Below are 12,348 nucleotides of genomic sequence, written 5' to 3'. Positions count from 1 at the left end.
ACAGTATTTATTAACATAATCTCTAAATGCAAAATCTTTACATGGTAGAGAAAAGACCCAAACATGGGATCCAAATAAATGACACTTACTGAATATGCCTTTTGAACACCTCTTATTCTCTTCCTCTTTCCTTGCCTATTTAAAATGAAGTTAATACCATCTACTACACATTGCTGTTGTGAGTGAGATAATGGGTATGAAAGAACTTTGTAAAGAGTACGTAGTAAATAGAAGTATTAGTTGTCCACTGATAATTATACTTAGTATTTGGTTATTGTACTTACCTTTACATCATTATTTCCTACAGCGATTCCTATTTCTGCAAGGTCTTTTAGTAAAGATGCCATCATCTCAGCTGCTCGTTTTTTCTGGTGGTTGGTCATTTCCTTAAGTTTCTGAAGTTCAGCGTCTATACTTGCTAAAGTTGCCTAACAGAACCCAAAACAAAAGACACACTTAAATCAATTAAATGAAGATTACTTCAAATACTGACAGGTATTTCAGTTCACCCAGGGCTCACAAAAGCATTATTTCCTACTTTCAGTTTTTTGAACTAACTGATTTACTGAGTTCTGGGATAGCTCCCAGTTCAGACTTAGAAAATATTTTAGACCTAATAGAATCTGTAAAGTAGCCATATTATGCTCTATGAAGAGCAGGTAGTTTGTACCATTTCACTAATTTTTTTAAAAAAAGATTTCATTTATTCATTTGACAGAGAGAGAGAGCAGGAGAGCACAGGAGGAGGAGTGGCAGAGGGAGCAGGAGAAGTAGGCTCTCTGCTGAGCAGGGAGCCCCAATGCAGGGCTCTATCCTAGATGCAGGGCTCTATCCTAGGACTCCCGGGATCATGACCCTGAGCTGAAGGCAGCTGCCCAACCAACCAAGGCACCCAGGCGTTCCCCCATTTCACTAATTTTTGAGACTGGGTTATGTTTTCTGCCTAGAAGTGAGAAACTTTCCAAATAATTAGACTGAATTTTCTTTTATTACCATAGTATGGCTTATCTTTGGAAATGGAGTCTGAGCAAAATAATGTTAGAACAGAATTGAACCTTCTAGATGGTTTGTTATGTTTTATCTACTTTCTATACACAGTCACTGGAAATAGTCCACCTGGTAATTATTGCTACTTTGATACTACGATATAAGCAATTATCTAGGATAGTGATGAAGTAGCGTTACTGTGTTTAATTAAATAATAGCTGGTTTACCAGCAACAAAGTCACCACAATTTTGAAAAGTCTAACCCAATTTGGCCACATTAAAACTAATCATTATACCACAGGTCAGATACTGACTAAAAGTCAGTAAATTGCATTAAAAATTACAGTTGCTTTTAGTAAAGATGCCATCATTTCAGTTTGTTGTTTCTTCTGGTCATTTCCCTAAGTTTCTGAATATCAGCAGTGTGTTCACCCAGTTTAATCTAATATACCAGGTGTATCTCAGAGTCTCGTAAGGTAGCATGCTTTAATACCTAAATCACCAGGTATTTTCTCTAACAACTGAGTAGCACTATTGTACACACATAAAAGGGTGCAGAACGCTATAAGGTTTCTAACTTCTATTATCAATGTAGTGCTGACAGATTCAGCTTCAAAACTGGGACACAGACAGAACCGTCTGAAACTGGTGACTGAAGACCATCTTACAGTTTACAGAGTTATAAGAAACTCCTATTGGTCTTCCGAACAGTAATTAGGTTTGCTAATAATGCAACTCAGTAAGAGTTATAAAGGCACCTTCTCTCCATACTATTAGATTGTAACTTTGGAGATTAATAGGGGAAAATGAATTTCCCATCAGGGGCATGAAACCTTTAAAAATAGTACTGACTGCTTTCCTTTAGATAGGTGAACATGGATAGGGAAATAAGCAGTGAACACTAACTCTGAGTCCAACTCTAGACGCGGTTTCTGAAGAAGTTGGTATTGACAGTACTAAAATGTTAATAAGAGAGCTCATCCACGATGCTGCTGCAAGTACAGCAGTCGCCATCAGTTACAGACTACCTCTGGCATCGCTCTAGGAGGGTGGCGAATCTTGTTCTACAGCGACGATAACAAAGATTCCTATCTATTACGGGGATCACAAGGAAGAGCCTTCTACACTGTGCTGGGCAGGCTCTGCTCGGGGCTGGGAATTTAACAGTAAACAAAACCCAAGTTATATGAGGTTGTATATACTCTTAATTTTATGTGCACATTTCTTAATTTAGTTTGAACAATCATCTAATAACATTATTGAGCAACTAGAAGGTAACTTATTTTCCCTTTAACATCAGAATATTAGGAATAGCCAGTAAGTCTTCAAACGGCATTTTAATTACCTTTTAACAGACCTTCAGGAACTAAAAAATAACCCTCTTCCTTCACCTCTAAGGCTTTATATAAAGGAGGAACTGAAGTTGAGGCTTGGAATTCCTTAAGAATGGATGGATACTATCAATATTGAGCTTACTAGAAAGAAGATACTTAATTTCCGTTAAGAATACTTGTACTAAAATATTAAGAAAACAGAATTATATCCTACCGATTTCTGATTTAGTTCATCACTGAGCAATTCATACTCCTTAGTTTTATCTTCGACTTCCTGAGACTTCTGATCATAATTGACAGCAAGTTCCTCTAAGGCCTGCAAGACTTCTTTTACTTCTTCTTTAGAGGCATCATTTTCTGCTTGCAGGCGATTCAGTTCAGCTTGCATATTATCTTGATCCCTTCTGGTAGATGCCAAAAGCTACGTGAAAGAGTAAAAGTATACAGGTTCTTAAAAGGTATACAGGTTTAAAAAATCCATTTGCTTCACCATTTGCTAAACACAAAGGGAATAAAATGTGGATGCTTTAACTGTGTGAACATTTATTCATTCAACAGACTTAGTGACTACTATATCCAGCCACTGTGCTAGACACTGGGAAAGAGCAAGAAAACCAAAAAAAAAAAAAAAAGAAAGACTTTGTCTTTGAGGAATCTAGTAGAAGAAACAAAGGTACATAAATAAATGCAATACAAGATGGAATGCTAACTACGAGCCATAAAGGAGGGACAGGACAGGACAAAGTGCTTGGTAGTATTTAAAACACGAAGGTATTTCTGTAGGTTCTTCATGAAGAAGATGGCTAGAATTGGCCAATTTTAGTCATGTGCAAATTAATGTAATAGAAAGGAAAAGGCATACTAGATTCATGAATAATGAGCACAGAAAAAGAAAGAAATTAGTAGATGCTTAGAAGCTATGCTTAAAGTTTAGATTTTCTGGGGCGCCCGGGTGGCTCAGGGCATGATCCTGGAGTTCTGGGATTGAGCCCCACATCAGGCTCCTCTGCTGGGAGCCTGCTTCTTCCTCTCCCACTCCCCCTGCTTGTGTTCCCTCTCTTGCTGGCTATCTCTCTGTCAAATAAATAAAATCTTAAAAAAAAAAAAAAAGTTTAGATTTTCTTTGGTCAACAAGTGGTGCACCTGAGCTATGCCTCGAGAAACTTAGTATCAACATATAAAATTTGAACTGCAGAGAAGCCAAGAGACTAGTTAGAACACTGCAATCATCTAGGGTCAGTGGCTTTTAAGTAGGGAGGGGCATCTGGAAATTTGCAGGAGTATTTCTAATGGGGCAGAAGACTAATGGCATTTAGAAGTAGGGGCCACGCATGCTAAATGTCCTATAACACAGAGCACAGAATAATATTATAATGAAGAACTGTGTGAACATTACTAGTGACCCTTTTGAGAAAACACGCTATAATTGAAGTACAAAGATGATGTGACCAGGATTAAGTTGACTGACGCTGGCTATCTCTTCATTATTGAAGCTGTTTAATCTTTGCCCCCATCTCCAAAACAACCCTTACATGAAGTACCATTTTTTAATTATCCCCCCACTCTGCCAGATAAGATAAACTGAGGCTCCAAACTAGGTGACAAACTAGAGAAGAGAAACTTGAAAGAACTAAGATGAAAGTAAAGAAGGCAAAAATGAACAGGTTCGATGAAGGTAGACACGCTGAGAGGGGAGTAAAAAAATGTTTCATTCACTGACGTCTCATTCCCACAGCAAGTCATACCACAAATTATACAATTATTAAAGACAGGTCAAAGCAATTCAGAAATCAGTTGTTTTCTTTCTTCAATTATCCCTTTAAACCTGTATCTGTGTGTTTACATGAACGAATGACAATAAAACATTGTTTTTAGTATTTCTTCTTTCATTTACATGTGGAAATACTCGCCATAAAAGGAGGGACAGCGTAAAGTTATCCCAGCCCAGTGTAGTAAGTCTTTCTCAAGAATTAGTAAGACATGTTTTAGGGAAAATAAGGAGATAAAATAGCACTGTACTTCAAGTAAGGAAAGTAGAAGACAGAGTTAAAAAGTCCAGAAGAAGTATACTGAAGAATACTGAAAAATCAAGTTATCCTCTCCCCTCCAGTTAGAACTCAAACAAAAAAGAAAAACCTTAAGAGCAAGTCAATCTTTGCTTCAATCCATATGATATACCATCCACAGTGAAGCACAGGCATATTAAAAAAAATTTTTAATGTACTCCCGTATATTCTGAGCTCTGTAGGCTCATTTTTATGTTTAAAAATAGTGACAAACCATAATGCTTCTCTGAAAGCAATGTTAAGGTATTCAACTTACCTCTTCTTGATCCAACATTTGTGTCTTCAGTTTCTCTACCAATTGGCTCTGTTGATTAATTTCTTCATCCTACAATTTTAAAGTAATAAGTTAACAAAATAGCTCACAACCTGATTCTGTTTTCTAACACAAGCTGTAAGATTACTATTCCGCTGACCAAAATATTTCACTCCAAATTCAACATAGCTTATTTCAATCTCCTGGAAAAATGCTGAAAGAGTTGGAATTTCTTTCAATTAATAATTGTAACATCACACAAAAAGGCTTGTTTATAAAAGCTATTCATTAAATAGTTTAAATGCAAAAAGTAATAAATGTTTAAATCTATTATTGAAAATAACAGCCATGCAGCTACTCCAAACCTGCCATATCTGCTTAAAATACATACAAAATATAACCTAAAGCCAAAACCAGAACTATTCACTTCTAGTCTCTTTACTGTTCGTGTTTTCCCTTTCCTCTCTATACGGTTCATAATTTATTCTTCACACTACTGACTGATAACAATCAAAGAAGGAAAATATTTTGTTACCACTCTAATCTCCTGCATCACCTTAACTGTTGAGACCTTAGATCCCTGATTCTAAGAAGTCATTTCATTAAGGCTCTCCAATGACCCAATGCCCAATTTTCTTTTGAAAATTCCTTTAAAGAAGGGAAAAAATAATTAGTCTCATAGTCTCATACATAGTTTCTGCACAGAAACAGAAACTGTGATTTTATATTTTTTATTAATACAGATGACCCTTGAACAATGTGAGGGTTAGGGACGCTGACCCACCACCCCCACCAACGGAGTTAAAAATCCACATATAACTTCTGACTTCCCCAAAACTTTACTGTTGCATGGAAGGCTTACCAATAAACAATTAATACATATTTTTTGTTAAAAGACTGTATACAGTATTTTTATAATACAGTAAGCTAGGGAAAAAATGTTATTAAAATCATAAGGAAAATATATTTGTATTATTGCACTGTATTTATTTTAAAAATCCACATCTAAGTGGACCCGTGCAGATCAAACCAGTGTTATCTGAGGGTCAACTTTACAATGACTTCCAAAAGGTTAACAGAAATCAAGGAAGATTTTGGTCCCCTAGACCCATAACATTAAAATTAAAAATAAAAATACCTATGTCTTAACATTCTAAAACAAAATAGAACATGAACAATACCTACTTTGTCATCAAGTTGTTTGTACAATTTAGCAATTTCTTCTTCACACTTTCTTCTCTCAGCGTCAGTAAAGTTTCCAGTAACTCCAATCGTAGCTGCTGGTTTATCATTGGTAATAGTAATATCCTTATCTACTGCGAAAGCTTCCAAGTTGGCTTTCTCTTTGTCAAACTGTTCATCAATAGGCACTGTCTCTCCTAAAATAAGAACAGCACAGTTAATAAACATCCACCTGTCTAAAATGAGTTGCAATTTTATTCAATTTCAGCAGCTCTCACCAACTTTCTTATCTGCTCAGTCTGAGATCTGAGAAGCTACAATGATTTCTGACTCCTCCCCTCATCTAAATAGTCACCAAATCTTATAAATTTTATTGCTTCCACCCTACTGTGGGAACCTTGCCATCTGTGACTTCTATAGCTTCCAAGATGGCCTCTGTGCCTCTATTATTTCAAGTAAAATCAGAATTTAAAAGATTTTATTCATTTTTAATCGATGATCCCTAACGTTCAAAAAGTAAAAATGGATGTTTGTTATTTTTATTTATATTCATATCAGAGTCTCAAATTTACAAAATAGCTTTGCATTCATAGTCATCAAACTCAAAATGACATATTCATAAATTATTACCATTACGCCATCGATTGAGTTCATTTTCAAGCCACTGAATGGTGTTCCGCAGGGTCTTATTTTTTTCCTTTTCTCTTTCATATTTCTTTTTCCACTGTTCTGCAGTTAATTCTACATTTACACAAACTGTGTTCTTAATTGTTTTGGCCCTAAGAGAAGTAATTGCAGGGAAAAAAAGGTGACTAGAATTAATTATTTTCAATTGGTATCTATAGATGTTACATATATATGATATATACATATGTATCATATATATATATAATTTTTGGTTAAGTAATTTGACTACTCTTGTTCAATTATCTTTATGAATAAATACAAAGGGCCCTACAGTGCTTATTCACAAGCTAAATAAATTTGCGTCAGTCCCCAAACTTGTGAACAGCTTAAAAAAAAAAACAACAACAACCTGATGAGGATAAAAAAAACAAGGGCCCATATTGTCCCAATTCATTTGCAAGGATAAATTAATTTAAAAAATTATTGTTGAAGGTCAAAGATAAAATCATCACTACTGACTTTCCTAGGTTAAGCAATTCACATTTGGTTATCCCATTATCTGAACCTGTCACATATGTCAACAGGCTAATACAGGATTATATTAGTTAAGCTTTTCTTTATTATCAAATTTAAATGCTTATTTTCTTTAATGCTGAATCAAAGGTTCTCATAAATTTCACTGATTAAACATTTGACTTTGATATGTATTAAAACTTAATTCAAATCCAAGCAGCTTTGTATTATCCCTCAATTAAAAAACCGTGTCTAGCATGTTAACAAGATGCACTGATTTGAATAATATCTACCTACATTTTCCTAGACTTAATAAACAAGACCCAGCTGTCATTGAGACTCTGTATTTTCTTAACAACGAACCTTTGACCAAACAGGAGTGTAGATTTTGTTTCAGATTCATTGTATGATGATGGAGAGCAGCAAATTACAATAGTGGTTCTACAGTTGCCACCTAATGAGTCTTGAAGGATTCTTGTCATTTTACTATCTCGATATGGAACATATGTCTACAAACAAAAAAAAACAGAAGACCAGTGGGTTTCTAAGGAATAAAATTTGTTATAGAAATATGTTACACTTTAAGTATGTTACAAAGGAATTTTGGTTATTTTAACTGATTAATATTAAGATGAGAACTAAAATCTACATACTAATACTATAAATTCCCATAAGACAACACATACTGATTCAAACACACCAAATCTTTCACTCAAACACCCATGCATATATATATACACTGATATTTAAGTAACTCCCCATAAGATAACAATACAGAGGGACGTGTATACTTACACTTCCCTCAGCCAAAGCAGAAATGACATTGCCAAGAGCAGAAAGTGACTTGTTGATGTTCTTAGCTTCATCCAGCACAGCACCTTCAGCTCCAGTTTTACTAACCTATACATAGATTTCAAAAGAATGAAACAAAATTTTAAGTTTTTTTTGGATTTTCTAAAAAGTTCAGAGGTCATCTATAGCTAGCAAACAACGAAATGAAAAGTTTCATGATTTTATTTGTCAATTATTTATTCTAAGCTATCACTATTTCTTGAGTATCAGTCTTCTGAGAACTTGGTCAAGTAACTAGGTGCACAACAAGAATGTGATTAAGGATATACCAGATTTTATTTTTAGTTTGTGCTCTTGAAAATAACGAATTTACACGTACATTGCAATTTACTATTTGTTAACCCCCTCTGCTTCATTAAAAAAGAGGAACCTTTTAAAATCTGCTAAAGCATAATGTTGATACTTTAACTATTACAGACTGAATTTAAATATATAAACAAACTTCTTTTTAAAAGATGTGAAATACATATATTAAAGATAGGATAAAATGTTAAAAATGTGGCTGAAGAAACAGCCTCTCAGTATTCACAAAAATCAGACAGACTTTGAAGGATGTGTTTAAGACTTAGGGAAAAGGGAATAGGTATGCCATTTTAATCAGAAGAAAAATTGGCAAAACAGCAAAAATGGTTACAGAGATCAATATTAAAATATTTGAACTTATTTTGATTTTCACATAAACTAGAATCAGATTAGCATACACAATAGTCTGTAATTATTAAATAATCACCCAAAGGAAAGAAATAGGTACAACCAAACCAGAAAAGACTAATGGGCAGTTACCAGTTTTCACTGCCAGTATGGTAAAACAGATACCAAAAATAAGGAAAAGGATACCTAATAAAATTTGTAACAATATATACTCAACAAAATTCTCAATACAATCATACACCTTAAGTCAAAGGTAACACCTATTGGTTAAACTGGACTATGGCACAAATGACAGTAATCTAGAACTGGTTTCTCAGTTTTAGTAGTCATAAGCATTGGCGTCAATGCTTTTAACTCTCAAAAATATTATCAAATCCAGTTTATAGTTTTTAACATGTTAACAATGAATAATGCCGAAGTCCAAATTCGAGCTTAAGTTTATAAAAATGCTTAAGTATCTACCAGAATATAAAGATTTTACCTTTTCACTACCAGCTAAATCAACCAGATAAAGTTTTCCACTCAGCTTTTGTTCCGTTTGCGTGTTCTCTTGTTTTACATTAATAAGAAATATACTGTGACTCCTAGAGCTATGTTCATTCATATCTGCAATGAAATTACACAAACAACTATAAACAAACATGGCTTTCCCTTACTAATAATTTCTAAAGCATTACTTTACATAAAGTACAATTAATCAACTTGATAAAAGATACTTTAAGGCAGCTTTGTACCTTAACTAGTGTTAATAAACATCCTACTTACTTGTAACTGCTACATGTCTGTTGGACTTTCCTTCGTCAATGGTATCCATAACTTCATCTGGACTACATACAAAACGCTCTGTGCACCCCTATAAAATAATTTTTTAAAGATGTCAATAGCCTTAAAATTTTTTTAGTACAGGGCTTTTCTAAACAAGCATTCTGTATTATTTTATAAGTACCTTTACATAGGGAACTCGATTTTTATCTTCATGAACTGAAAGATTGGTCTTTGAAACTGAAAAAGAAAAATGAACAGTATCAGCAACATTCTCCTCACCTCTAAAACTAGTTATGAAATAGCTAATTCAATGGATTGTTTCCTTTCCCAAGTGACCTAAATAGGTAAATTTTAAAGATATGACACAACACTATTAAAAACTGTATAAACAGTAAGAGATTTAAATAGAAACTAATACAGCGATATAGAATTTTAGGTCCAATGCAACCTCTAGCACCCACATTTTGAAAATAACAATAAGCCAGAGTGGTTTAATAGTTTGCCCAAGGGCAGTGAATCTAATTGACAGCTGACAGAAGACTAGAATCTCTAACTATAATACAATTCTCTAATTACTACCTAAGAAACACAAGCACCCATAAATACGTGCTTTAAATAAGTTATTTAATGTGTCAAAGGCATTCAACTAACTTTAAAATATACCTGTTTCTTATAACTTAAGTCAATTTCATATAGGTCACTTTGAAATGGTCTCATATCTACTACTAAAAAAAAGTAACATGCTATTTTTAAATGATAACAGAGCAAGAATTTAACTTACCATCTAACAGGTCCCTTATCTTATCCAAGTAAATTTCAAAATACGAAACCTGAAGGGCAAAGAAATAAAGGAAGAAAGATCAACTAAAATTTTAAAATAATTTATTCACTGAATTTACTGGGGTCTGAGGGAGCACGATCTAGACTAGGGGGCAGAGTTATTAATAACTCATCCATAGCTCATGTTCTAATGGGAAGATCTGAACTCTCTAAACTGCTCATGTAACTAAAAAGCAATTTCCATTATGTATCTTCATCTAAAATGAATCAGACTCATGAGAACAGTAAGAACCTTTTGAGTTCAGGGCACCTGGGTGGCTCAGTCAGTTAAGCGTCTGCCTTCTGCTCAGGTCATGATCCCAGGGTCTCGGCGGGGAGTCTGCTTCTCCCTCTGCCTCCCCCAACCCTGCCCCCATATGTGTTCTCTCGCTCACTCTCTCTCACTCAAATAAAACCTTTACCAAAACAAAACAAAACAAAACAAACAAACAACAAAAAAACAAACCTTTGAGTTTCTTGAAATAAAATTATTTTAGGTGTAAAACAAAACACAATCTTTCCCCAAGGCTTTTTACCTTAATATGAAATTCCAAATTTTCATCCATGGAGTAAATGTAATTAAAAATATCTTGCACTATTCTTGGAATAATCCCCATGCCTTCTGGATCATGAAGTTTACCCTGAACAGATAACAAAATAAGACTTTAAGAAGTATAAATTACAAGTAAAAACTTTCAACCTATAATTTATAGTCAACAGAGGACAATTAATTGTAATTGTTGCCATTTTTTGGTGAAAACAGTTTTACAAATATCTAAAAAAAATCCAATTCAACTATTATATTGGTAAGTTACACATAAGTACTGCATGACAACAACAAGAGTTACCAACTGATCTTAGCCTTTTATTTAATCATTAGATTTAGATTATCCATGCTTGTGCAATGAATTTATTTTCAAAAAAGGTTTTAGTTTGTTTCTTCCCATATAAGTCTTTATTCCTTCAAGTCAAATCCACACAAATGCTAGAAATGTCTTTGTTCTCTTTAACTTTATGGAATAAGTAATATAAATTACACTAAAATAAGCAATCATTTATACAGAATGCTCAGATAAATGATAAAGCAGATGCTTTGTAGCAGCAGCATAAGATAACAAACAGGCTGTTTTCTAGATGCCAAGTTTGGGCAGGACCACATCTTATTAACAGCAGCACCGATAACTGTGGAGACATTCTTATTAAAGAAGAGTAGCAGATATTTGGAGAGAATTAATTGCTGTGAATAGAAATGAAAACATAAAACATTCAAAATTTCAAATTTCCATTATAAGGTAGCAGAAAATTCCTGTTAATTCTACAATAGCTCGTATTTCGTGGTTATGCTGATAAAACAAAGCTATGATTTCAAGTACATAATTTCATTATTCAAACTCCAGAACTGATTAGATTCCAACAGTGATGTTACCTGCGTATTATTTGTACGAGAGAATGCAATAAAGAGTAAATAAAGATGTTTAAGCATGGTAAAAGCATTCCGCAAATAATGAATGCACTGTGTATTCTACAAACTACACTCGAGTACAGATTATGAAATGTTACCTCCATTGTGTGTGTCTTCCCAGAGGATGTTTGTCCATATGCAAATATTGTTCCATTGTATCCCTCAAGTACATCTATGAGAAAATAAGAGATTTTTATACCTCAGGGGATCTTTTTCCCTTAAAAAAGACTCATAAGAAATTACTTAAGAATATTAGAAAATACTCTGAAAAAATTCACACAGATATTAATTAACCCTGTTTCTCATCCATGCATAATCAACTCTGCACAACAAAACATATGTGGGAAGAATGGTGAGGAAGATTCAGATTTTCTTTACACTAATATGAAAGATACCATTAAAGTTGAAGTTCAGTTCATGAAAGTTTTATAAAGACTGAAGAAAAATAATAACATATTAATAGTAATTTTCTTAGTGATGATCCACCTGAGCAATTAATTTGTCTCCAGTACAGATTACTTTCTGTGGTCAATAAAACACAAATTTTAAATTCCACTGTTTATGATCATCTCTTATGTAAGTGTCTATCTCAAATGTCTTTACACCTGAATCCCAAAGCTTTATGTGACCTAAAAAAAAATGTTCTGCAAATTTACACACAGATATGAATTCACTTTTACAAACAGGATTACTGATTAGTGATTAACTGGTAGTTAGAGCTCACAAACCCATACAATAGACCTCCTTATACACGCACAACAAGCCCAGTTGTACCTCAAAAATAATTTTCAAAATACCTGTGAAATTAAAAATAAACCTTTTCTAGCCCTGATGTAC

At 33.8% G+C, this 12,348-nt stretch overlaps 1 protein-coding gene across 1 annotated transcript in view; it reads right to left on the bottom strand.

The window, feature by feature from the left end:
* The window catches only part of KIF5B (kinesin family member 5B), a 41,189-nt gene that overhangs the window by 16,008 nt on the left and 12,833 nt on the right, over window positions 1–12,348 (bottom strand). Inside the window, exons 3-15 of the mRNA XM_045786418.2 lie at window positions 11,610–11,683; window positions 10,586–10,690; window positions 10,012–10,060; window positions 9,412–9,467; window positions 9,231–9,318; window positions 8,947–9,071; window positions 7,758–7,862; window positions 7,326–7,471; window positions 6,453–6,601; window positions 5,826–6,019; window positions 4,644–4,712; window positions 2,536–2,742; window positions 285–428 (exon numbers count right to left, since the gene is read on the bottom strand). Coding sequence (XP_045642374.1) covers window positions 285–428; window positions 2,536–2,742; window positions 4,644–4,712; window positions 5,826–6,019; window positions 6,453–6,601; window positions 7,326–7,471; window positions 7,758–7,862; window positions 8,947–9,071; window positions 9,231–9,318; window positions 9,412–9,467; window positions 10,012–10,060; window positions 10,586–10,690; window positions 11,610–11,683 — 1,511 coding nt within the window. The remainder of the gene's footprint in view (window positions 1–284; window positions 429–2,535; window positions 2,743–4,643; window positions 4,713–5,825; window positions 6,020–6,452; window positions 6,602–7,325; window positions 7,472–7,757; window positions 7,863–8,946; window positions 9,072–9,230; window positions 9,319–9,411; window positions 9,468–10,011; window positions 10,061–10,585; window positions 10,691–11,609; window positions 11,684–12,348) is intronic.

This window comes from Ursus americanus, chromosome 31 (assembly GCF_024610735.1).
Source record: "Ursus americanus isolate L20-20 chromosome 31, mUrsAme1.1.p, whole genome shotgun sequence".
Lineage (NCBI taxonomy): Eukaryota > Metazoa > Chordata > Mammalia > Carnivora > Ursidae > Ursus > Ursus americanus.
The sequence above is the reverse complement of the archived record's forward strand: the minus strand, read 5'-3'. Positions and strand labels throughout refer to the sequence as shown.